The sequence below is a fragment of the Pseudophryne corroboree genome, chromosome 5 (assembly GCF_028390025.1).
Source record: "Pseudophryne corroboree isolate aPseCor3 chromosome 5, aPseCor3.hap2, whole genome shotgun sequence".
In the NCBI taxonomy this organism is placed as follows: domain Eukaryota; kingdom Metazoa; phylum Chordata; class Amphibia; order Anura; family Myobatrachidae; genus Pseudophryne; species Pseudophryne corroboree.
Window position 1 is genome coordinate 446,895,553 of NC_086448.1, and position 27,022 is coordinate 446,922,574.

Consider the following 27,022-nt stretch of genomic DNA (forward strand, 5'->3'; position numbering starts at 1 on the left):
TTCAAGAAATGATCTCAGAGGACCCATGGCCTCTGCCGCTCAGACAGGACCTGCTGCAGCAGGGGCCCTGTCTGTTCCAAGACTTACCGCAGCTGCGTTTGACGGCATGGCGGTTGAACACCGGATCCTAAAAGAAAAGGGCATTCCGGAGGAAGTCATTCCTACGCTGATTAAAGCTAGGAAAGATGTGACCGCAAAACATTATCACCGCATATGGCGGAAATATGTTGCTTGGTGTGAGGCCAGGAAGGCCCCAACGGAGGAATTTCAGCTAGGTCGATTTCTGCACTTCCTACAGTTAGGGGTGACTATGGGCCTAAAATTGGGTTCCATTAAGGTCCAGATTTCGGCTCTGTCGATTTTCTTCCAAAAAGAACTGGCTTCACTGCCTGAAGTTCAGACTTTTGTAAAGGGAGTGCTGCATATTCAGCCCCCTTTTGTGCCCCCAGTGGCACCTTGGGATCTCAACGTGGTGTTGGATTTCCTAAAGTCGCATTGGTTTGAGCCACTTAAAACCGTGGAGATAAAGTTCCTCACGTGGAAGGTGGTCATGCTGTTGGCCTTGGCGTCGGCCAGGCGTGTATCAGAATTGGCGGCTTTTTCATGTAAATGCCCTTATCTGATTTTTCATATGGATAGGGCGGAATTGAGGACTCGTTCCCAATTCCTTCCTAAGGTGGTATCAGCTTTTCATGTGAACCAACCTATTGTGGTGCCTGCGGCTACTCGGGACTTGGAGGATTCCAAGTTGCTGGACGTAGTCAGGGCCCTGAAAAAATATGTTTCCAGGACGGCTAGAGTCAGAAAAACTGACTCGCTATTTATCCTGTATGCACCCAACAAGCTGGGTGCTCCTGCTTCAAAGCAGACTATTGCTCGCTGGATCTGTAGCACGATTCAACTTGCACATTCGGCGGCTGGACTGCCGCAGCCTAAATCTGTAAAAGCCCAATCCACGAGGAAGGTGGGCTCTTCTTGGGCGGCTGCCCGAGGGGTCTCGGCTTTACAACTTTGCCGAGCTGCTACTTGGTCGGGTTCAAACACGTTTGCAAAATTCTACAAGTTTGATACCCTGGCTGAGGAGGACCTTGAGTTTGCTCATTCGGTGCTGCAGAGTCATCCGCACTCTCCCGCCCGTTTGGGAGCTTTGGTATAATCCCCATGGTCCTTACGGAGTTCCTAGCATCCACTAGGACGTCAGAGAAAATAAGAATTTACTCACCGGTAATTCTATTTCTCGTAGTCCGTAGTGGATGCTGGGCGCCCATCCCAAGTGCGGATTGTCTGCAATACTTGTATATAGTTATTGCCTAACTAAAGGGTTATTGTTTGGAGCCATCTATTCGAGAGGCTCAGTTGTTGTTCATACTGTTCACTGGGTATAGTATCACGAGTTGTACGGTGTGATTGGTGTGGCTGGTATGAGTCTTACCCGGGATTCCAAATCCTTTCCTTATTGTGTCAGCTCTTCCGGGCACAGTTTCCCTAACTGAGGTCTGGAGGAGGGGCATAGTGGGAGGAGCCAGTACACACCAGGTAGTCCTAATTCTTTCTTAGAGTGCCCAGTCTCCTTCGGAGCCCGCTATTCCCCATGGTCCTTACGGAGTTCCCAGCATCCACTACGGACTACGAGAAATAGAATTACCGGTGAGTAAATTCTTATTTTGTTCTTCAATGGCAAATGATAATTGCACATTTATTACTTTAAAATAATAGTATACTAATTTGACATATTTCTACAACTGCATTAAATAACACTAAAGTTGCCTTCAATTATTTCTAACTATTTATTACTGGAAAAGGAAACTTTTACAATGCTTGGTATTTCTCACTTATTGACTTTTATGTTTCTAACAGGTAAAAGTTGGTGATAAAGAAGTAGACGTTATGAAAGGATTCACTCTTTATATCACGACTAAACTGGCAAACCCAGCTTACACTCCTGAGATAAGTGCAAAGACAGCTGTTATTGATTTTACTGTCACCATGAAAGGGTTGGAGGATCAACTGCTGGGACGTGTTATTCTCACAGAAAAGCAGGTGAGCGCACATGTATCATATGATATCATGTCCTATCATATCTTTTTTATATATTAGACCAGAACAGCAACAGTAATAGACCAATATTGTAAGAAACTTAAACGCATGTGGTAAGGAACCAATAACTCACAGTAGATGACAGTTCTCAAGTGTAGTGTACATATACAGTAGGTCTTAGATTTTGGATGTTGCCAGTTATAAGTCTGCAGACAGGACACTTGTCAGGCACAGGATGCCATAGAAAATTGATTATACCACAATAATGAGCTGTACAGTGGCCCGGCACGTGTTATTCCTGAGCAGTACTTCAGTGCTGGTATCATACATTATATATTGCTATTGATTATTGTGGAAGCATCTGCATTGTTCACCTTGTTGTAAACCATAAGCAGTTTACTTGCCTACATATATTTTCATTGTGGTATGCATATTTTATTTATTTACAGCTGCAAAAAATAAAATAAAATGTTTTGCTCTGTTAATGCATTATGAAGTGCCCCCTCCTGATTTCTACATACACAGGTAGAAGTGGAATGTTATACTACCCCTAATGCTTTGATTGTAAAACTTTACAATACACGTCTATATTCCACACTGCCACTTCTACATTCCCATGTATGTATTTGTATGTGATTACATATACAGAACTTTTTGGGACCCATAGCAACATGTTGAAGGGGCTCCTGTACCAGTGCTTCTAGAGAAACACCTCTCCGCAGCAGTTGTTATTTCTATGCCCCATAATAGATCCCTACATTCAGGGCCGGACTCCTGCCCATCTGGCAATTCTGGCAAATGCCAGAAGCTCTGGTGGGCCATTCCTGTAACACAGAGAGCCGGGAACGTCTGCGCTGCTCCATCTCTCTAGTCTGGCCGCTCCCCCACGTGTCTCCATGGAAATGGAGGCGTGCTGCAAGTCCACGCCCTCTGACTCGCGGCACACCCCCGTCGGTAGTGTCCATGCACCCCCTTTCACGGTGCGCTCGCCCCTGTCATGTGCGTGCGTGCACGCAAATGCCAGGGCCGAGTTCGGCCCCCAGTCCGTCACTGCCTACAGTAGTTCATTTACTGAACCGTAGTAGTACCTTACTTAATGTTATGCCCCATAGTAGTAGCCTAGTTCATGTTATGTCACATTGTAGGGCTGCCAGTACACATTAAGTAACACAGCACCCCCAATTCACATTATGACATACAGGTCCTTATTGAGATGTGGTTGGAGTTGCTATTGCTGCTTACATAGAAGCAGCAGCGGTAGCTGAATGTGGTAATGCAGCAGGAAGTGTTACACCTTCTCCTGTATTACTGATCCCAACTGCATCCAAGGACACAGTATCGGATCATCTGACACCATCTGCCGGCTGTGTGACCCATGCTACCTAGAGGTCAGGAAATCTCCGTTCTCTGACCTCCCCTGCAGTGCTGTCGCCACCCTCTGCACACTCCCAAATAGCATCAGACTGTCACTTACTGACAGTCTGTCACCATCCTTCGCCAGTCTTCCGGATACGCAGAACAGGTCCCGCACATGCGCAAAGTACCGATATCCGATACTACGCAACTCCATCCACATCTGAATTACCCCCCACAGTGTCCCCAGTTCATATTATGTCACATTACAGTGACCCCAGTTCATATTATGCGTCACTATAGTGCCTCCACTTCATATTGTGCCGTATTACAGTACCCCAGTTCATGTTATATAACATAATGCCCTCCAGTTGATTTTATACCTCAATACAATGAGCAGCTCTAGGGGCATAATTAGATATATTGTAGGACCCAAGGCAACAGTTGTAAGGGCCCATATGTACAGTACCAGGGACATGCAGTTAGGGCAGGCAGAGCCTTCCCTGTCATACTCCCTGTCAACCACCTGATATTTTATATGAAAACAATTATAATAGTATAAAGAAGATATTTATATTATAAACATCTTCTTTGTTTATTGTAATCCTTTTTATAGTTAACGCTCATCAGTAATGTGGAGATCCCTGGAGCTGCAGGGAGACAGAGGTGAGGAAGGAAATTAGATGCTTTGCAGAGCTGGGGGCGGGGCCACACCATGAGCAGTAAAGCTACACAGAAAGGTAGCTAATAGAGGCATGTCTCTGAGTGTGGGGGGTGTCTTGTGCACTGATGGACACTTGGATGTGCCATGTGACCAGGAAGTGTACTGTAGTCGAAGCTCAGTCAGCAGCAGCAAGAGAAGACACAGGGATGCAGGTAGGAGATTCAATAGACAATGGTACCTTAGTCTAGTGAGGCGAAAGTTACAGTGAGTAGTAGGGGGTGAGACAGGCTCCCAGCATTCAGACCCATCCCCGTGTGTGCCTACCCAGCCATTCACCTCATTGCACATCACTGCTATGTACCACCAATGGGGAAAAATGTATATAACCGTACCTCCCAACATTCTTCACCCCCAAGGCAGGACTCTTCTATGCGGCAAAGACGGCTGGCCTGAAGAGGGGGTGTGGCCTCCCAGAAAGGGGCATGGTGTTGCATGAATGCCGCAGTCGTGAGCAACGCCCCCATTTTCATCATTATGGGGGCATGCCCAGCCCTCTGTGAGCTGCTGGCCATGCCCCCATGTATGCATGCGCACAACATCTATCCATTGGTGCTTTGCTAAGCAGAGCAGCAAGTGAGAGAGGGCCTCCCAACTGCGGCCTCTCCCCCCACTGCGGGATACTGCGGCCCATGGGTGACACAGCAGTACAGTCCAGTCCAAGGTAAATGAGACAGTTGGAAGTTATGATAGACAGTTGTAGCCATGTTCATCTTTGCTGCAATGCGGCATGCTGCATGGCGTGCCTGGCTGCAAATCCCTGCAGCCAGCCATCACTTTATTAATTCCTAGTGGAATTTATAGAACAATCACCAGCTGCAAATAGTCACAGTCCGGTGTGCGATGCGGCAAGCCGTATCGCAGCAGAAATGAACATCCCTACATCTGTAACACAGCTAACTTTGGCAGGGAAGGTGGGCCCCTCTCAGCTCTGGGCCCTATAGCAACTGCACCTACGTTAGCTACGCCCTTGTGTCTTTATATATAATGTGTATTTAGATAGACAGACAGCCACCCAAATCAGTGCAGTGGTAGCTAGAATCTGGGTGCAATGCTTTTTTTGTTTCAGTTATAGATGTGCAGTTCTTAGCAGATTTCCTTATTTAGTGAATTTAGTTATTTAAAGGACTATTCACATCTCACAGCATGGGCTCCAGTTTGCATTTATCCTTTTTTTTTTTTCAATAAATGAATACAAACAAATTCCGAAAATAAAAATGCTGAATCATGAAAATATAATGGCTTTATAAACATCCACTATCCACCGTAAAATAAAATCTGTTTCTGTGAAAGACATCATCATGAAACTGAAAGTAAAATATAAGATTAGTTGCATACTTAGACATATTTTTTAGCTTTTACAATGTCTTTTTTTTCAATACAGGTTGAGTATCCCATATCCAAATATTCCGAAATACGGACTTTTTTGAGCGAGAGTGAGATTGTGAAACCTTTGTTTTTTGATGGCTCAATGTACACAAACTTTGTTTAATACACAAAGTTATTAAAAATATTGTATTAAATGACCTTCAGGCTGTGTGTGTATAAGGTGTATATGAAACATAAATGAATTGTGTGAATGTAGACACACTTTGTTTAATGCACAAAGTTATAAATAATATTGGCTAAAATGACCTTCAGGCTGTGTGTATAAGGTGTATATGTAACATAAATGCATTCTGTGCTTATATTTAGGTTCCATCACCATGATATCTCATTATGGTATGCAATTATTCCAAAATACGGAAAAATCCCATATCCAAAATACCTCTGGTCCCAAGCATTTTGGATAAGGGAGACTCAACCTGTATATGTTTATTGATTTTTGAAAATAAAATGCAGACTAGTCATAAAGCAATACAACAAACTGCGAGATAAAGACCGCACACAACATGAGATGATCATGAAAACACATGCTAAATCTACCAACAGTATCCATAAAACATTACCCAGTGTAATTCAAACAAAATATATAAGAACAAACAAGAGCCTGACAAAAACAAAGACAACGCACAAAAAAGGGGGTGGATATGGGACAGAAGGGAAAAAAGAAGGAAGGGTAAGAGTTGGAAACCCCATAATACTTATTTAAATTCCAACCACGTTTGGCAAGTTGCCGTGAACTCCTGATTCCTCTCCGGAGTTACCTGGAGGATCTCCATAGCAGTGATGTGCGGTGGGGTGAGACAGAGCCTTTCCTGTCTGACATTTGTGCCAGAGTTTTTACTGTATAAAGTATATAAAAAATACAAAGAATATGTTTGAAATATCTTCTTTGCATTATTCTGATCATTTTTAGAGCCAAAACTGTGGCGTAAAAAGTTTATGGCAGGTGAGGCAGTGCCTTACCTGGCTAACTTTTCCGCACATCTCTGATCAAAACTCACCAAATTTCCAGGAGTTTCTACTGCTGCACCTGTGTATAATGCCTAGATGTACGCTTTGGATCATATATTTTATGTAAATCTGGCCCTGGTGCTAGGCAGTGCCTCCTGAGCTATTTAGCTCACCATATGTCCCTGCTCCATAGACCTATACATATCAATTTGAACCATTCCTTCAGAGTGGGAGAAGAAATAGACTGCCAGCAAATCAGTATCTTGGTGTCATGACTAAGGTTTTGTGAACCCGGTGTTAGTGAAGTCTGTGCGGGCGACTGGAGGATTATATGAATACTACCACTGACCTGGTTTGGGACTGTTGTGGACTCTGGGTTTCTCCCGGTGACTGGGAAGAGGAACCGCAGCAGAGATGGCCGAATCTAGGTTCTCATGCAGGATTAGGTCGGCAGACAGGAGGCATGCTGAAGGTCTCCTGAAAGACAGAACTGGAAAGGCACTGATGAATCAGTGAAGAATACCAGGTATAATTGTGCTAAAGGGCACGGGGTGCTTGGAGACACTGAGGTGCTTGCGGACACTGAGGTGCTTGCGGACACTGAGGTGCTTGCGGACACTAAGGTGCTTGCGGACACTGAGGTGCTTGGAGGCACTGAGGTGCGTGGAGGCACTGAGGTGCGTGGAGGCACTGAGGTGCTTGGAGACACTGAGGTGCGTGGAGGCACTGGGATGCGTAGAGACACTGGGGTGCGTAGGGGTGCTGAGGCACGGAGGTGCTGGAAGCACGGAGATGCTGAGGCACGGAGGTACTGAGGCACGGAGGTGCTGTGGCACGGAGGTACTGAGGCACGGAGGTACTGAGGCACGGAGGTACTGAGGCACGGAGATGCTGAGGCACTGAGGTGCTGAGGCACGGAGATGCTGAGTCACGGAGATACTGAGGTGCTGGAAGCACGGAGGTGCTGAGGCACGGAGGTGCTGAGGCACGGAGGTACTGAGGCACGGAGATACTGAGGCACGGAGATACTGAGGCACGGAGATGCTGGAAGCACGGAGATGCTGAGGCACGAGGTACTGAGCCCTGGAGATCCCAACTACAACAGTAGTAAAACTGAAACACGACAGCTGTGGTTTTCAGTGGAGAACACGGAATTCAGTACTGTGCCTTTAAGACGAAACATTGCAGCTGTACCTTTACATTGAGACTCAGGGAAATGGTGAAATCAAATGGCAACACACAAATAAACCAAACGGTAACAAGGGAACAGCGTTTCCACAGGAACTTAGGTACAAAGGTTACCTTTAGGGAGCTCAGCTTAAGACCCACACAAGGCTGTATGTGACACAAGGAACTGGCCCAGATTCCAACTCAGCCTCCTGATTTATACTTCCTGGTCCTTGATGATTGGTGGGCAGGATTAGGTGATGTCACTGTCATGTGACTACTCTAGCCAAGGCTGTGATGTAGAATGAGGCCTAGCAGGCCAAGAGAACACTGAAGCCTGGACTTCTGCAAAACACAGGATGCTTGCTTTTAGATTACTGAATTCAGCCTCACACAGGAGATCACCACAGGTGGAGCTGATTACCTCTCAGGCAGAGAACTCAGGAAAACTCATAGTGCTGACAAGCTGTTTAACTCCGTGAGTGAAAAGACACAGGATCCAGGACAGATGGCAGGGGTAAGTCACCAAATATAAACCTACAGTCAGGATTGTGACAGTATCCCCCTCTTCAAGGGTGGACTCCGGACACCCATCTTGAATCTTAGAGGAACTTGATGAATAACTTGTACACAAAGCTTCTAAAAAGTGGAAACCAGAGGGTCCAGAACAAAACTTAAGCTGGATTCTTTAGAAGTCTTCCTGATCTTCATCTTCAGAACAGGTAGACCATCCATCATAGACAAGACTGGAATTTCCTTCATCCGAAAGGACTGAGGAGTAAACTGTAGAAGGTTCCTCTCCTCGTTTTGTAGTGCGAGAAGATTGTGCTTTCGAAGCTAGCACTCCACCGAGGCTCAAACCAAATCTTGTTCCATAACGAGGACCCTTCATACAGAGACCTGTAGAGCCTTTGGGTGATTCTGGAACCTCTTCATGCATGGAAGCATAACAGGAAGGAACAGCACCTCCCAGGAAAGGAGTAGCATCATAAACTGGATCAAATTCAGAGTCTGAGTCCAAGTCTAACGGAAAATACGAATCTCCTTTAGATACACAGTTTGAAAATGACCTAGAAGTGCACTGTAACTTTAAATTCTTTGGCGGAGAACTTAGTATTGAGCTAGGAGAGACTCCTACATGACCAACCTGAATGGTCGGATTCCTACGGAAGGAGATACTTGGACTATCTTTGGCAGGCTTAGAGGATGAAACTGAAGAAAGCTTTGGCTGGACGAGTAGGACTGGATTGGATCCGAGGATACTTGAATTGGCTGGAGCCAAAGGAGACGGACCAGGCTGGTCCTGGAGTATTGCTGGACCGGCTGTAACCGGGACGGACTGACCAGGCAGAACCTGGAGTATTGCTGGACCGGCTGGAACCGGGACGGACTGACCAGGCAGAACCTGGAGTATTGCTGGACCGGCTGGAACCGGGACGGACTGACCAGGCGGAGCCTGGAGTATTGCTGGACCGGCTGGAACCGGGACGGACTGACCAGGCGGAGCCTGGAGTATTGCTGGACCGGCTGGAACCGGGACGGACTGACCAGGCTGGGCCTGGAGTATTGCTGGACCGGCTGGAACCGGGACGGACTGACCAGGCAGGGCCTGGAATATTGCTGGACCGTCTGGGACCGGGACGGACTGACCAGGCAGGGCCTGGAGTATTGCTGGACCGTCTGGGACCGGGACGGACTGACCAGGCAGGGCCTGGAGTATTGCTGGACCGGCTGGAACCGGGACGGGCTGAGCCCTTTCTTCACAGGGCTGGGCTGAGGCAAGAGCCCCCACTTCACGGGGCTGGGCTGAGGCAAGAGCCCCCACTTCACGGGGCTGGGCTGAGGCAAGAGCCCCCTCTTCACGGGGCTGGGCTGAGGCAAGAGCCCCCTCTTCACGGGGCTGGGCTGAGGCAAGAGCCCCCTCTTCACGGGGCTGGGCAGCACTCTGTAGAATCTCTGGCTGGGCAGCACTCTGTAGAATCTCTGGCTGGGCAGCACTCTGTAGAATCTCTGGCTGGGCAGCACTCTGTAGAATCTCTGGCTGGGCAGCACTCTGTAGACTCTCTGGCTGGGCAGCACTCTGTAGACTCTCTGGGGCTGGACGCTCTGAAGACGCCCCTCCTGGGGCTGGACGCTCTGAAGACGCCCCTCCTGGGGCTGGACGCTCTGAAGACGCCCCTCCTGGGGCTGGACGCTCTGAAGACGCCCCTCCTGGGGCTGGACGCTCTGAAGACGCCCCTCCTGGGGCTGTGGACACAGACTCCTCTGTGACTGTAAATGGCTTGAACATTCTTCTCTGGACACCCAACTTGGGATAAGGTCTTTTAACCACCGGACCCCAGTCATAAATTTGAGTCTCTCTCAGAAGAGTAGCCTTCTTGATACCCCCGTCAGCAGCAGAAGGATCGGATACTGTGGATGACTTGTAGACATGAGCACTATGATACTGAGATTTGTCACTATTACCTGGCTTGCGAAGAATGCAGTCTTTAACAAAATGACCAGAATTTCCACAGTAAAGACAGAGATGTAGCTCCTTACGCCGCTGATGTTCAGCTTCAGAGAGCTTGGGCCGTGGATAGCTCTGATGAAAAACTTTCCCTTGCGCAGAGGAAGAGACTCTATTAACTGGATGGGACAAAACAGGATCAACAACGTTGGTAGTATTCCTGAGGAGATCAGGCATCACAGAGAGAATACTAGGCAAAAGTTCTTGTAACTGTAGTAACATCTGGTAGAAAATCTGCAGTTGGTCAGGAGTCTTAGAGCAGAAGGTCATAGAATCTCTGGAGGACGAATTCCGCTGCAGACACTGTGCCAATCGATGCTGAGTCGACTCCAGACCTTCCAAGCGTCCTGCAATATTGCTTAGGAGGTCATGCGTCAGACAAACACTTTCGGCCGGGTCCATGTGGCCAGTTCCTACTGTCATGACTAAGGTTTTGTGAACCCGGTGTTAGTGAAGTCTGTGCGGGCGACTGGAGGATTATATGAATACTACCACTGACCTGGTTTGGGACTGTTGTGGACTCTGGGTTTCTCCCGGTGACTGGGAAGAGGAACCGCAGCAGAGATAGCCGAATCTAGGTTCTCCTCATGCAGGATTAGGTCGGCAGACAGGAGGCATGCTGAAGGTCTCCTGAAAGACAGAACTGGAAAGGCACTGATGAATCAGTGAAGAATACCAGGTATAATTGTGCTAAAGGGCACGGGGTGCTTGGAGACACTGAGGTGCTTGCGGACACTGAGGTGCTTGCGGACACTGAGGTGCTTGCGGACACTGAGGTGCTTGCGGACACTGAGGTGCTTGGAGACACTGAGGTGCTTGGAGACACTGAGGTGCTTGGAGACACTGAGGTGCTTGGAGACACTGAGGTACGTGGAGGCACTGAGGTACGTGGAGGCACTGAGGTACGTGGAGGCACTGAGGTGCGTGGAGGCACTGGGGTGCGTAGAGACACTGGGGTGCGTAGGGGTGCTGAGGCACGGAGGTGCTGGAAGCACGGAGATGCTGAGGCACGGAGGTACTGAGGCACGGAGGTGCTGTGGCACGGAGGTGCTGTGGCACGGAGGTGCTGTGGCACGGAGGTGCTGGAAGCACGGAGGTACTGAGGCACGGAGGTACTGAGGCACGGAGGTACTGAGGCACGGAGGTACTGAGGTACTGATGCACGGAGGTGCTGGAAGCACGGAGGTGCTGAGGCACTGAGGCACGGAGATGCTGAGGCACTGAGGTGCTGAGGCACGGAGATGCTGAGTCACGGAGATACTGAGGTGCTGGAAGCACGGAGGTGCTGAGGCACGGAGGTACTGAGGCACGGAGATACTGAGGCACGGAGATGCTGGAAGCACGGAGATGCTGAGGCACGAGGTACTGAGCCCTGGAGATCCCAACTACAACAGTAGTAAAACTGAAACACGACAGCTGTGGTTTTCAGTGGAGAACACGGAATTCAGTACTGTGCCTTTAAGACGAAACATTGCAGCTGTACCTTTACATTGAGACTCAGGGAAATGGTGAAATCAAATGGCAACACACAAATAAACCAAACGGTAACAAGGGAACAGCGTTTCCACAGGAACTTAGGTACAAAGGTTACCTTTAGGGAGCTCAGCTTAAGACCCACACAAGGCTGTATGTGACACAAGGAACTGGCCCAGATTCCAACTCAGCCTCCTGATTTATACTTCCTGGTCCTTGATGATTGGTGGGCAGGATTAGGTGATGTCACTGTCATGTGACTACTCTAGCCAAGGCTGTGATGTAGAATGAGGCCTAGCAGGCCAAGAGAACACTGAAGCCTGGACTTCTGCAAAACACAGGATGCTTGCTTTTAGATTACTGAATTCAGCCTCACACAGGAGATCACCACAGGTGGAGCTGATTACCTCTCAGGCAGAGAACTCAGGAAAACTCATAGTGCTGACAAGCTGTTTAACTCCGTGAGTGAAAAGACACAGGATCCAGGACAGATGGCAGGGGTAAGTCACCAAATATAAACCTACAGTCAGGATTGTGACACTTGGCTTTCGTGGCACTATTGAGGAACTTCAATAAGGATTTTTTTATAGGTTGTCAGCGGGCCAGGGTATGAATTAAGGAGGCAGAGGGGACTTCCGTGCCCACTAGCAACCTCAACCTGCAGATAAATATCAATTGGTCCCAAAAAGGGACCCAAATGTGTAGTGGGGAGCTCACCTCCCCACGGAACATCCCAGCGAAAGTAAGGGGACAGGATTTGACCGCCAAAGGTACTGCGCGATATGCATGAGCAAAGTTTTGCTTTCTAAGTGAACCCACTGTTTAATATCAGTTGTCCAAGACCACTCAAGTAATCTACCCAATATGACAGCATCACAGTAAACAGAGACATCTTCACCAAAAAGAAATAGCATTGCTGAAACCTTGGTCTCTTATTACACCATACTAAATCCAAACAGCATTATGCAAATTCCAAAACCAAGCCAATGTATAGGTAAAGTTTGAAGAAGATATAAAACCTAGGAAGTACATTCATTTTAACTACACTAAGCCTACCAAGCCACGAGAGCTGTTTATTACCCCAGCATCTGAGTTCAGAGCGAAGTGCAAGGAGTTACCATTTAATATTATCTCCAAAGAGATGGGAGAGGTCAGTATGCAAGGTGATACCAAGATATTTGAGATTAGTACAGTAGGATGCCATGAAAAGGGAAAGGACTGCTTGAGCCCTTCTAAGGAGAGGGGTGAACCTGACACATTCACTGCTATACACTTAGAAAAATTGATCTTAAAATTAGAAAGAGAGCTAAACTTCTGGAAGTCAACCATCAGGTTAGGTATTAAGACAGCTGGGTTGGACAGGGCAGCCAATAAATCATCCATAAACCGGGCTACCTTATAGTCAGCATCACCCACTTTGAAGTCAGAAATGTTTCCGTTGAGTATAATGTTACTGGCCAGAGCCTCCATACGCAACCGTGTTGGTTCTTAAAACTCTGCCCGGTGGGAGGAGGGGGAGCCGGTAACGGCAGCATTCAAATGGCGCGCCCAGTGTGATTGCACGGCACTGACTGTATAAAGAAAAAAAGGGCTGTGGCCTCACAAGTAGGGGGCATGGCCACACAATAGTACAACCGCCCAATTCAAATTACATAACACAGCTAGTGGGGAGGTAGGGGATAGAGTGCAGGCTTTGGAAGCTAGTGGGCAGACGGCAAACTGTGACAGGTAGGGGATAGAGCATGGGCTGTGTCAGCTAGTGGGCAGAGTGCGGACTGTGACACGTCGGGGATAGAGTGTGACTGTGGCAGCTAGTGGGCAGAGGGTGGACTGTGACAGTTAGGGACGGGTATAGAGTGCAGGCTTTGACAACTAGTGGGCAGAGGGTCGACTGACAGAGGATTGAACATGGGCAGTGGCAGCTAGAGGACAGAGGGTGGATTGTGACAGGGGATAGAGTGCGGGCTGTGATAGCTAGTGGCAGAGGGTGAGCTGTGGCAGCTAGTGGGCAGTGGGCATACTGTGGGCCTAATTTAGACCTGATCGCAGCAGCAAATCTGTTAGCTAATGGGCAATACCATGTTGTACTGCAGGCATGGGGGGCAGATATAACATGTGCAGAGAGAGTTAGATTTGGGTGGGTTATATTGTTTCTGTCCAGGGTAAATACTGGCTGCTTTATTTTTACACTGCAATTTAGATTTCAGTTTGAACACACCACAACCAACTCTAACTCTCTCTACACATGTTATATCTGCCCCCCCCCCCCCCTCCCCACCCTGCAGTGCACATGGTTTTGCCCATTAGCTAACAATTAGGGGATAAAGTGTGGGCTGTGGCAGCTAGTGGACAGAGGGTGGACTGTGACAGGTAGAGCGCAGGCTGCTCAGAGTCTCATAGTGCCTGGCCGACAGCACAGCAGACTGCGTGGTGGTGGCAGGGGAGGAACACTGATGAGAGGAAGGTTGAGTGCGCAAGGTTGGAGGCATTTGGGAGCAAGGGGAGAGAGAGAAGAAGAAAGGACTGGGAAGCTGGAGGGGGAAGGCTTCTTACCCTCAGTGGCCGTTCCAGATGGGTGCAGGCTGCAGCAGGGATCACAGTCCACATGACTGCAATGCTGGGAGGCTGGAATGTAGTGTGGCTGGGCAAGGTGAGTGGGCAGGCAGAGAGTGTGCCGAGTCTCCTTCTGCACTGTGTTTAGGTTGCTGTGCTTGGGTAAAGTGGGCGGTGGATGCGGAACTGGTTCCACCTCTAATTATAAGTGACGGAACTAATTATAAGTGATGGAACACAGTTCCACCCTGTTCCGCTGACAATTATAATATCTAATTGTTGCTATTAGCGACAATAAGAAATTAAGATTTGGCAAAATGCATTAAAAACTATGCAGGAGGTGTGGCCTAGCTGGCAAGAGGAGAGGACGCATCTCCGGCAAGCTCCTGCAGCTTAGGCATATTTGTGGCATTAAAAAGGGGTTTCCCTACCCCAAGTTTGATACGAGTGCTCCTGCCTGTTGGGGGGGAAGTGCTGCCCTATCTCCCTTGGCATCCAGCCTTACTACCAATCTCCCTCCATTCTGAGGCATCCCTCGGGAGTGAAGCACCAGCCTTAATCACCGGCTCCCCCTCTGTAGATACCTCTGAGCGTGATGCAGGAGGTGTCCTCTAGCTCCACTCTGCCGGATCAGACGTTACCCTGGCTGCTAACAATCTCCCCCCGCCTGGGGGCCGAGAGGTGTGAATGCCTTCCTGCTGCCGGGAACCCCGAGACCTGCGTGTGACACGGCGGGTGCCCGCTTTCTATGGGACTGTTGGAGCCGGGGCTTACCTGCCGAGACGTCTCCGGCTGCACCTTTGCGGAGTACCCGCTGTTCCTCGCTGTTTTTCTGCCACTAGTGTGGCGCGGGCCCCTGCTGTTGTTCCGGGCTCCACTGGGACAGAGTAGTGGAGGACACTGGGAGCGGAGACTGTGTCCTGCTGCTGAGGTGGGGAGTTGGGCTGCACTGGGAAGCCACAGTTCTCATAAAGGTCTCTTCACTGTTTAGACCTGACAAGTGGATTCGGCAGTGAAATCAGTAAGCTAACTGCAGTCTGGAGAGCCTGCTCTATGCACACAATGGACACAGCAGTCTTGCATATTATATTATAAAGAGTGATCCATTCTGGGGGCGTGGCCTGGCAGCTGAGGAGAGGGAAACTAAAACCTGCAGTTCCTAACTGACACTCTTTAAAAATCTCCTTCTTTCCTCTGAGCAGCCTTCCACTCACTTATCCCCTGTGCTCGGCACTACTACTATCTACTGCGGCAGCCCTGAGGTCTCCTACCTCTCTGTGGGTTGCGGCCGACTGCCACGCTGCAACCAGGGACCTAGAGTTTGACACGTCTCCCGGAAGAGGCTCCCACCCACGCTGGACCCTCCATACCGTGGCTCCTGTCCCCTTCTCATTCCTGCCCTGATCTCCAGCTCGGTGGGGTTTGCTCTGGTGACAGCCCGGAGGTGTGTTTCCAGCGGGCATTAGCCCTGTGGTGCTGTATGATGTTTCAAGTCTGCATGTCTATCCCGTGCATATTCTTCGTCACCCCCATCACTCCCTATAGATGTGCCTATTTGAAGTGAATTTCCTACTCCACCCTGTGTTTGATATTATCTACTTAATCTACATCCGACTTCACTGCAACGTTTCAGTGCCAACTAATATGCCGCCTAAGCATCAGAAGGACGCGTCTGGGGTCCCCCAGTGAGCTTTTCAAGAACCCGTCTCCTATGCAAGGTGCTAAGGGCACCATTTCTGCGGGCAGAAACCAAGTGGCGTCCGCATTGAACCCTATCTCCTGCTGTGACCGTTGCTATAGGCGACGATGCACTGCTGACGATCGGCTCTATGAAACAATTGCTCGCATCTTTTAAAGCAGATATATAATAATAATTAATAATAATTTTATTTAAATAGCGCTTTTTCTCCAATAGGACTCAAGGCGCTTAACAGATACATAGCATAATATAGTACAGAAAATAATGAAGTACATTTTCATAAAATACAGAAGCATGAAGATACTAAAAGGGACATTATGGAAATGCTTGATAAAACAGGAAAGTCTTGAGTCTACTTTTGAAGGATTCTACAGTTGGGGCCTCTCGCACTGTGCGGGGAAGTGAGTTCCATAGAGTCAGCGCCGCATGACTAAAAGCTTGACCCCCGGATGAATTACGGGAGATTCTAGTTACTGCTAAAAGTCCTTCATCTACAGATCGCAGTAATCGAGTGGGGCAGTATGGGGTCAGAAGCTGTTTCAGGTACCTTGGGCCCTGGTCATGTAATGCTTTGAAACTCAGCAAGCCAATCTTGAAGATGATTCGCCATCTTACAGGCAGCCAGTGAAGGGAGTAGAGGATGGGTGTTATGTGGCTAGAATGGGGCTGGTTGGTTAACAGCCTGACAGCTGTGTTTTGCACCAGCTGTAAGCGGTGCAATTCTTTTGCTGGGAGACCAAGGTAGAGGGCATTACAGTAGTCTAATCGAGATGATACAAATGCATGTATGACTTTTGGCAGATCATCTGAGGGAATTAAGTGCTTGATTCTGGCTATGTTCCTCAGGTGAAAGAATGAGGATTTGATTGTGGCCGATATCTGATGTTTAAGTGTCAAGCCACCATCCAGGACAACACCAAGATTCCGCACACGATCACTGGTCTGTAATTATGAATCCCCGAGTGTAAGTCCAGTTGGTTGGCTATGCTGCGGTCTTGTCCTTTGATGTTGCGGTCGTAATCATAAGGACCTCTGTTTTATCCGGGTTCAGTCGCAGCCAACTGGCACTCATCCACTCCTGTAGCTCAGCTAGACAGCCATTTAGGGTTGCTATTGGGTTATCAGTGCCCGGAGCAAGGGACAAGTACAGTTGTGTATCATCTGCATAGCAGTGGTAGACCAGGCCATGGCGCCTGATTATTTCGCCCAATGGAAGCATGTATACTGCAAAAAGCATGGGGGATAGTATAGAACCTTGTGGGACACCACATGGATATGGCACTGGGTGTGATGAGTATAATCCAGACGATACTCTCTGTGACCTGCCTGTGAGAAATTATTTGAACCAGCTTAGGACTGTGCCATCCAGACCACAGAAATGTATCAGTCAGAAGCCCATGGTCCACGGTATCAAATGCTGCCGAGAGATCCAGAAGGATTAATATTGAACAGTCTCACCTCTGTCTCTTGCCATCAGAAGATCATTTAACACACACACCAGGGCTGTTTCAGTGCTATGTCTTCTCCTGAATCCTGATTGGAATGGATCATAAATATCATGGGTTGTCAGGCGGGTTTCCAGTTGTTTTGCAACCACTTTCTCAATAACCTTTCCTAGGAAAGGAAGGTTTGATACCGGTCTGTAGTTGGTCATGCAGTCGGGATCTAAATTAGGTTTTTTAAGAAGCGGTCTAACAATTGCTTCCTTTAGGGGTCCAGGAAAGATGCCTGTCTGCAAAGAGCACTGAACAATTTTTGCAAAGACAGGACCAATTATATCCATACAACCTATTAGAAGCTTGGTTGAGGCCGGGTCCAGATCACAGGTGGTGGGACGCAAAATCCGAGCAATTTCAGCAGTGTCCTTTACATTCACTGGGTCAAAGCTGGTCCATGAAGGCAGGCAGCTTATATTGGCAGGCTTTGTAGTTTGGCACTCCTTTGATGGCACTGTGGAGATTCCAGCCCGGATGGTGGATATTTTATCTGCAAAGAATTTAAATCCACCGTACAAAGCTGTCAACAATCTGTTTACACAACAGGCCAACGTACTGACCATCTGGAGAACAAATTTGAAGAAATCGTTACTACTCACAATAACCTTATATCCCTCAATGAGGATCTCCAGACGGAAGTTACAGAACTTCGCAGCAAGATTGGCAACTTAGAAGACAGGTTGCGCCTGAATAACGTAAAAGTTCGCGGCATCCCGGAATCAGTATCAAACTCTGACCTGAAGAATTTTTATCACAGATATTCATGAAACTGCTTCCGGCCGTTACAATCACAGATTTCTTACTGGACCATATCCATTGGCTTCCTAAAACCAGAAATGCTCCGACGCACGCTCCCAGAGACACTCTAATGAGGTAAAACTATTATCATGTTAAGGAGATGGTGCTACAAGGAGCCAGATCATCGGATACTGCTGACGCTTACCTGGGTGACCTCCAAATATTTGGGGACCTGTCCACCCCAACTTTGGCTCTCCGCAGATTTTTTTACCTGGTCATCAAGGCCTTTAGGAAATCCGGTGTATCGTACTTCTAGGGCTTCCCTACCAAATTGCTCATCCGGCGGAATGGCTCTACGAGTGTGGTCACCTCACCAGCGGCTGGCACCCAACGTCTAGTGTCTTGGAACCTGGAAGATATTATTTCTATAGCGCCTAGCAGCTCCAAGATTGCACGGGAATCCTTGAGGCTGTACACCTTTCCAACTGTCGTGGCTGTGGCCTGACAATATTGTTGTGTCTTAGTTGAGTGGTGTTATATACATTATTATGCTTTTTCCCCCCTTGGCTTCCTCAATATGTTTATTACCTGAAGCCTTTTCAGGTGGTTTTATATGACTTTACGAAGCAAGATTATTAGATTTTATTGTGCTGTAATTACTTTTGTTCACTATGTTCACAGAGTAGCTCCTTGTGGAGTGATGGGGAGGCCACTGTTGCCACCCACCCTTATGTGCTGCCTCGTTCGGTGGTCTTTTGTAGCACCCTTGTGGTGTTTTGGTTGTTTCTTCTGTCTCTTTCTTGTCTCTCTTCCCCTTTCGCCTCCCTCAGATCTGCTCCGAGCTCTACGTATACCGATGGGTTTGTACAGTTTTTTTTGTTTTTGTTTTATGTATTCTATTTTCCATTCCCTGGTACACATTTTACGTTATCTCGCCTATGGGATTCTCATTATTCAATGTTACAGTATATCTTTTGCCTCCCATGGTACACAAATTCCCATCGCTGTAATGCTCTGCGGACCGTGTTCATTCATAGACTCCATTTTGTAATCCCAAATGGTAAATGTCACAAACGTAGGCTAGCTTTGTGCCACTTTGCCAAGCTCAAAGCCCATATAGTTGCTTTCCAAGAGACCCACTTTATGTCCTCTTCTCCCCCACAATTTTCTAATAACAAATTTCCGCATCTGCAATTTCATTTTAGAAAAACAGATTACAGACTCGGATTGCCGCTATCTCATCCTTATAGGTACTTTAAATGATAGAGCAGTCACGTTGGCAGTTTTATATGCCCCAAATGCCAAGAAAATTCCCTTTATTAGAAAATGTTTTAATGTTCTCCAATCTTGCTGCTCAGAGTCACTGATGTTATTAGGAGATTTTAATATGGTACCAGACGCCCACTTAGATAAATCCCCATCTCATCACATTTCTTAAAAGCTCTTTCTCCCTGAGACCATTCCTGCCGATTCAGCCGCGTTTTGCCCGAATATGACATCTACGATATCTGGAGGGCAAGGAACCCCAATTGTAGAGATTACACATTTTGCTTCCCAGTCCACGGATCCTTTTCTAGAATCGATCTGGCCATCTCTGATAAATGGACACTCCAGCAAGTGAAAAAGGCTTCTATTCTACCAGTTTCATGGTCTGACCACTCGGCCTTGAGTCTCAGGTGGGATTTAAATTCCCTGAAGACTCCCCCTAGGCCCTGGAGAGTACCTTCTATCAGATTTGGAGGCTAAGACCTCCATCTCCCAATCACTGACCGCGTATTTGGAAACGAATGAGAGGGCCGATACATCCTTGTTTAATAATTGGTGTGCCCTGAAGGCAGTGGTGAGAGGCTCTATCATTCAAGCTGCTGCATGGCATCGGAAAAAACTATATGACCATGAGAAAGATGTTGAGGCTCGCCTAGTGGATTTGGACCAAAAGCTTAAATCCTCTCCCTCTAATAAGACAATATATAAAGAGCTCCTCAGAACTAGGGAGGAATGGAATGTGTTAACACTGAAGGAAGTTCACCGAAACCTTTTTAAACTTAAAATTTTATGTCCGGGGAGATAGGGCGGGCAGAATGTTAGCCAGGAAATTGAGTGGGAAATTGGCAAGGGAATGGGTGAGAGATATCACCAACCTGAGTGGCGCAAAGGTGTCAGATCCAGCAGATATTGCCAATGCATTTGCAGAATATTATTCCTCCTTATTCAACCTTTGTGACGACTCTTTGACCCCCCCCAGCCTTCTTCAGTAGGAATAGAGGCCTTTGTGAAGGACCTTAATCTTCTCTCCCTAGACCCAACAATTCTTCAGACTCTAGACCGCCCTTGGGCGCCTGAAGAAATTAAGAAGGTCATTGTGTGCCTCCCAGCTGGTAAAGCTCCTGGTCCTGATGGATTCACAGCTTTTACAAATGTTTTAGGGATGTTCTAGCTCCTGTTCTAGCTCCTGTCTTTAACGAAGCTTCGACATGCGGTTCCTTCCCCTTCGAAATGCTGGAGGCCCGAATAGTAGCTTTCCCTAAACCAGGTAAAAACCCATTGATTATGACTAATTATCACCCAATTGCCCTTTTAAACACTAATGTAAAAATGTATGCCAAACTTATAGCAAACAGGCTTATCCTGCTTCTTCCATTCCTTATCAATCAGGACCAGATGGGGTTTGTTCAAGGTAGACAGTCCCCTCACAATACAAGGAGGATTATTGACGTTCTAGATGCCATCTACTCATCGATGGCTCCACTTTTGCTGCTTTCGCTTGATGCAGAGAAGACATTTGACAGGCTGCACTGGGGATACTTACATGCTGTCTTGTGTAAGTTTTGAATAGTTGAAAGAGCCCTATCCTTCATTACTGCCCTTTACTCCAACCCGTCAGCTAGAGTTTTTGTTAACGGTATGCTGTCATTTACTTTTCAGATCACCAATGATACTCGCCAAGGCTGCCCTTTAAACCCCTCTAGTTTTTGTCATAGCAATATAACCGCTGACCGAATCAATTTGAATTAATCCCGCTATACATGGACCTATTTTGTATGGCCGCACTTATAAAGTGTGCCTTTTTGCAGACGACATCCTGCTTACTGTCACTGACCTGTCTTCCTCTCTCAAGGGGTTGCATGAGGTGTTAAAACAATATTCCTCTGCTTCTTTTTATAAGCCCTCCCAATTAACTTTCCGCCTCATCTATTAGAAGCGTTGAAAGCGAAGTATGATTATGCCTGGCAAAGTGGAAACCTAAAGTATTTGGGTGTCTCTGACCTTGTTTCTTGCAATTTCCCTCCCCTGCTGATAAAATTCTTCCTTCTGATGAATGACTGGATGATGCAAAACGTATCATGGATGGGCCGTATTGCGGCATTGAAAATGATCATACTCACCAAATTAATGTACCTGTTCAGAACTATCCCTATCATGTTGCCCACCTCCCTACTGGCCACATTTCATGCAGCATTTATAAAATATGTCTGGAAAGGTAAAAAAAACATAGACTAGCTTGAAGAACGATGTCCCTTCCAAAGTCAGAAGGAGGTCTAGCTTTCCCTGATTTGCAACTATATCAAGTGGCTTGTATCTTATCCCCATTGGGTGCATGGTATATGACGGAAAACCATAAGACGTGGGTTTTATTGGAACGGGGCCTGCTCTCCCCTTATCCCATATCTGACATTTTATGGCTCAACACAGCGGAGGGATCACATATAATTACTTGCTCTCTCGTGGTCCATTCTACCCATAAAGCTTGGCTGGTTTTGGTATCTAGGAGCCAGAGATATCCATCCCTTCTCTAGAACTCTCGTTACCAGGCTTAGCGAGCTTAATATCGGATCTCTCACTTGACTCATGGGGGTAAATTTACTAAGAATCGTATTTTCCCGTTTGAGGTCAAAGTTCAATCACGAATGACATCGAAAGTGTAAATATGCAACTTTTTGAATTGATTACGACTAATTTACTAAGCTGCCGTATTCTGCATTTTCGTTTTTTCCGATGTCGATGTCATTCGTTTTTTTAGGCAGTGTTTTACGTGAGTGACTTGTAAAACACTGCCGACTTTAATACAATGAATCTCGGCCGGATCTGAGAGATCCGTGCAGGGCTTCATTGTGCACCTTGTAAAAAAAATAAAAAATGTTTAAACTTAAAAAAAAAATTGCGTGGGGTCCCCCCTCCTAAGCCAAACCAGCCTCGGGCTCTTTGAGCCAGCCCTGGTTGCAAAAATATGGGAAAAAATTTGACAAGGGTTCCCCCATATTTAAGCAACCAGCTCCGGGCTCTGCGCCTGGTCCTGGTTCCAAAAATACGGGGGACAAAAAGCGTAGGGGTCCCCCGTATTTTTGAAACCAGCACCGGGCTCCACTAGTTGGACAGATAATGCCACAGCCGGGGGTCACTTTTATACAGTGCCTTGCGGCCGTGGCATCAAATATCCAACTAGTCACCCCTGGCCGGGGTACCCTGGGGGAGTGGGGACCCCTTCAATCAAGGGGTCCCCCCCCAGCCACCCAAGGGCCAGGGGTGAAGCCCGAGGCTGTCCCCCCCATCCAATGGGCTGCGGATGGGAGGCTGATAGCCTTTGTTGAAAGTAATGAATATTGTTTTTAGTAGCAGTACTACAAGTCCCAGCAAGCCTCCCCCGCAAGCTGGTACTTGGAGAACCACAAGTACCAGCATGCAGCGGAAAACCGGGCCCGCTGGTACCTGTAGTAGTAGTACTACTACTAAAAAAATACCCCAATAAAGACATTACACACACACCTTGAAAGTATAACTTTAATGCATACATACACACCACCATATACACATACTTACCTTATGTTCACACGAGGGTCGGTCCTCTTCTCCAGTAGAATCCATGGTGTACCTGTTGAAAAAATTCTACTCACCAAATCCAGTGTAGAGGGCTCCTCGGATAATCCATTTGTAATCCACGTACTTGTAAAAATAAAAAAACGGGACACCCGACCTCGCACTGAAAGGGGCCCCATGTTTTCACATGGGACCCCTTTCCCCGAATGCCAGAAACCCCCTCTGACTTATGTCTAAGTGGGTTTCTTCAGCCAATCAGGGAACGCCACGTTGTGGCACCCTCCTGATCCGCTGTGTGCTCCTGTACTGTCTGACAGGTGGCACACGGCAGTACCAATGGTGGGAACTTTGTGGTCAACGGTGAGGTTACTTTCGGTCAACCGCTGACCTCAAAGTTCCCACCATTGGTTACAATGGAGCGCATAGGCGCTACATTGTAACACTGCCGTGTGCCGCCTGTCAGACAGTACAGGAGCACACAGCCGATCAGGAGGGTGCCACAAAGTGAAATTGGTTCCTCAGTACATTTGAAATTTGATAACCAGAGTGGATACAAGAGGCAACATCTCCCGTTGGTATTCGCTCCTGATTTGCCCCACACTCCTATGAAATTCACATACCAAATTAAATGGGAATTCAATTTAGCATGCACATTGTCGGAGGACGAATAGCATATTATTTATCACACATGCTTTTACCTGTCCAAATGCATGTCCCGCATTGAGCAATTCTATAAGCTTCTACATTGACAATATCTGACCCCAGCTCTATTGCATACTATATGGCCTACATGCTGGTGAAATTGTGGCAGTGTAGGAACTTTTATGCACATTTTTTGGTCCTGCCCCACCATTATTACTCTCTGGACTCTGGTATTTGCCATGATTTCTAAAATTGTGGGATGTCCGATTGCTCCACAAACGGAGCTAGCATTATTTCATTTGTTTTCATGCAACACCCTCCTGCTTTTCGCTATGTCCTGGGTCATATTCTGGTCTCCACAAAACTTCTCCTAGCGCAAAATTGGCATTCCCCTATAATTCCCACTATTACCGACGTTGAAAACGCAGTTCAATCCCACTTTGAATTTGAACCTGCAGGCTTTCCTTCTATTTCCCCGACAACTAGCTCTAGGGCCAAATGGTCATCTTGGACTACTTATAGGGAGGCTAAGCTCACCTAACTACAAATTTACTCAGACTATAGTTGATTCATTCGCATACTCTCATTGTTATACTTTGACTCTGTTATTGATGAATCAACACATTGACAAATTATGCCTCTTCTCCCCGACACCAGGTCTTGATTCGATTTTCTGTTACAGCAGCTGTGGACTGGGCTCTGTCCTATAAACCTTTGCATGTGATGATCTTTTAATTAATGGTTTTATTTTCACTACGGACCGCCTTATTACTGCTGCTATTGTTGTGGTTTTTGTGTACATTCCCTGCTTTTGAAATGTGTGTACTTATTATCCTCCCTCCCCCCACCACCATTTCTCTTCTGCACCCCCCCCCCCCCCTTCCTTCTATTCTTGAAATCGTAATAAAAATGAAATTGTGAAAAACAGACCACATGCAGAGACAGGAGCTCTGAAACTCCATGCAATGTGTTAGAAGTACACGATTACGGTTCTTCTCAGTTGGGCCTCTGCAGAGCTACTACACGTGCAAATTCCAGAGTGTGGTAAATTAGGCAAGAAAGCAACCCACCCCCCTAGAAATAATTAAGCCACCTACAGGTCTGGGATTGTGGTTAAAAATGGATGACAGCAGCACATAACTGTGGTCCCTTGTACATAAATGCTGGGGATACATAATATTTGCTGGTATTCCCCAGGAGTTTTCATGGGATAGCCTGAAAATATACAATGACAAATAGGGCCCTAAAACACTAAAATGTCCAGAATTGTTTTAGTCCAAACCATACTGGCTATTCTGGCTAGGTAGAAGTTAAGCAGAGCAGGAGCTACCAGCAGACAAACCTAGGCAGTTGTATAACCACTGAATGAGAATCATAATGAGTGATGTAACATAATGTCAGTGTCTTCTGCACTTTTGCGTCAAATCACTATTTGCCAGTCACTGACATACAGTAGAACAGTAGTCTCCAGGGAATACATGTGATATGCCAGCAGACGGGATGCTGGCTGTCACTATACCGACAGTGGCATCCCACCTGCCGAAATCCCGGCAGCGAGGCAGCATACCACTCACCACGCATCGGGCTCGGTGGCTCGCTTTGCTCACCACAAGTTCTATTCCCACTTGGTTGGTGGCATGGATCCACCAACCGAGTGGGAACAGTGAGCATTTCTCGGGATGCCAGGCATCAGTATTTCAACAGCTGTTGGGATTCCGGAGGCGGTCTCCTGAACGCCAGGATCCCGACAGCCGGTATATTGACTGCATCCCGTCACCAGCCTCTTCCCCCTGAGATTGCTGAACCCTGCTCTTCTATGTTGGCAATAGGCTGGGAGAGTCACAACTAGGCGCCACACTCCCAATAGGAAGACATACCACTTTGTTCCTGCTCCACCACACAGTGGCGTGCCTAGACTGCCCAGGGGACACATTCTGACTCTGTAGTTAAAAACCATTAGGCAAGCAAGCATGGAAATATATACAATGTATATTTGTGTACAGATAAATAAAATGCTTGGTATTTGGGAAACTATACTGTATATTAGAAAGTGTAGTTTTGTTTAATATTGCCTCTCTTTTTATCATTATTACAAATTTCATTTAACGTCTTTCTGTAGGAACTGGAAGCTGAGAGAGTCAAGTTAATGGAGGAAGTAACTTCAAACAAGAGGAAAATGCAGGAGCTGGAGGACAATCTCCTATATCGTCTGACCAGCACGCAGGGCTCTCTCGTAGAAGATGAGTCTCTAATTGAAGTCCTCAGGATAACAAAATCCACAGCAGAGGAGGTACATATAATTTGTTACTGATTTAATAACAAAATAATAACGTCTGACATTAATATAACAAAGACTTTACATTTGTAAAGAAACACTGATTTGTTTGATCCCAACATGCTTAGAGGCCCCTTTGAGATGGATAATGAAGTCAGTAATGATAACATTTGATTTTAATAAACTGCATTCTGATAAATGATTTAAATGAGTGGAGAAGTGGATGAATGGAGCAGTTTCCAATGGCAGGTGATTGGTTGCTAAGGGCAACTTCTTCACTGGTACATTTCTCCACTCTTTTCATTGTTTGATACATCAGCCCCAAAGGCAGCACAGACCACTCAGAATTTGAGGACAGTACACAGCTTCAGAGATGTGATAATGCTCATCATAATAAAATGTCCCAGAACAGTCTAACATTTTTCTATATTTTAAAGAGAAACATGCTACATGTATGTTGAATGCACCGCATTGGTGGCAATAATATTAGCCATTATATCAACTTCTCTAAATTGCTTTGCTTCACATGACTAGTCCTATGCCTTTCATTTATAATGGTTCCGAAACATTTTGGCAATGAGTAGTACAAAGGCTGAGAAGTTATTCATTGCGTAAATCTTTTCAACTCGTACTTATACATATAATCAGTAGTATGGCCATTGTACAGATTATTTTTCCACATAGTCCCCATACTTGTCTAAGCATTTGTTCCAATGGTACACCAAGGCATTAACTTCTCCGTCAGTTGTGAATCGCCTTCCACCCATGTGCTTCTTCAGTGGTCCAAAGAGATGGAAATCACTCCGTGCCAGGTCAGGGCTGTAGGGAGGATGGTCCAGAACCTCCCAGTGGTAGTGCCGTAGCAAATTACAAGTGCGGTTGGCTGAGAGTGGCCTGGTGTTATTGTGCAGCAATGTGTCGCCGGTTCACTGTACGCCTCGACACGTCGGGGATGAATGTCAGCAGCTGATGTGCCCTTTAGGTGAACAAATCTGATCACACTACTCACCTTGTTTCCGCCAACCCCTCCATCTTACACCTGCTATTGGGATAGTATGATTGACGTAGTCAAATAGCCGCAAGTGGAAGCAGTAGTCTACCTACTCTGGTCTGGAGGGAAACTAGAAAGAAATAGAGAACATTACCCACGTCAGAGTGCTTGTTACCTTACTTATTGATCCTCCCTTCCAAATATGTTCTTATTTAC

At 47.0% G+C, this 27,022-nt stretch overlaps 1 protein-coding gene across 1 annotated transcript in view; it reads left to right on the forward strand.

Annotated features, from left to right (window-relative positions):
* LOC134929613 (dynein axonemal heavy chain 5-like) overlaps positions 1 to 27,022 on the forward strand; it is an 837,675-nt gene that overhangs the window by 648,755 nt on the left and 161,898 nt on the right. The window contains exons 65-66 of the mRNA XM_063925200.1: positions 1,858 to 2,040; positions 25,660 to 25,830. Coding sequence (XP_063781270.1) covers positions 1,858 to 2,040; positions 25,660 to 25,830 — 354 coding nt within the window. The remainder of the gene's footprint in view (positions 1 to 1,857; positions 2,041 to 25,659; positions 25,831 to 27,022) is intronic.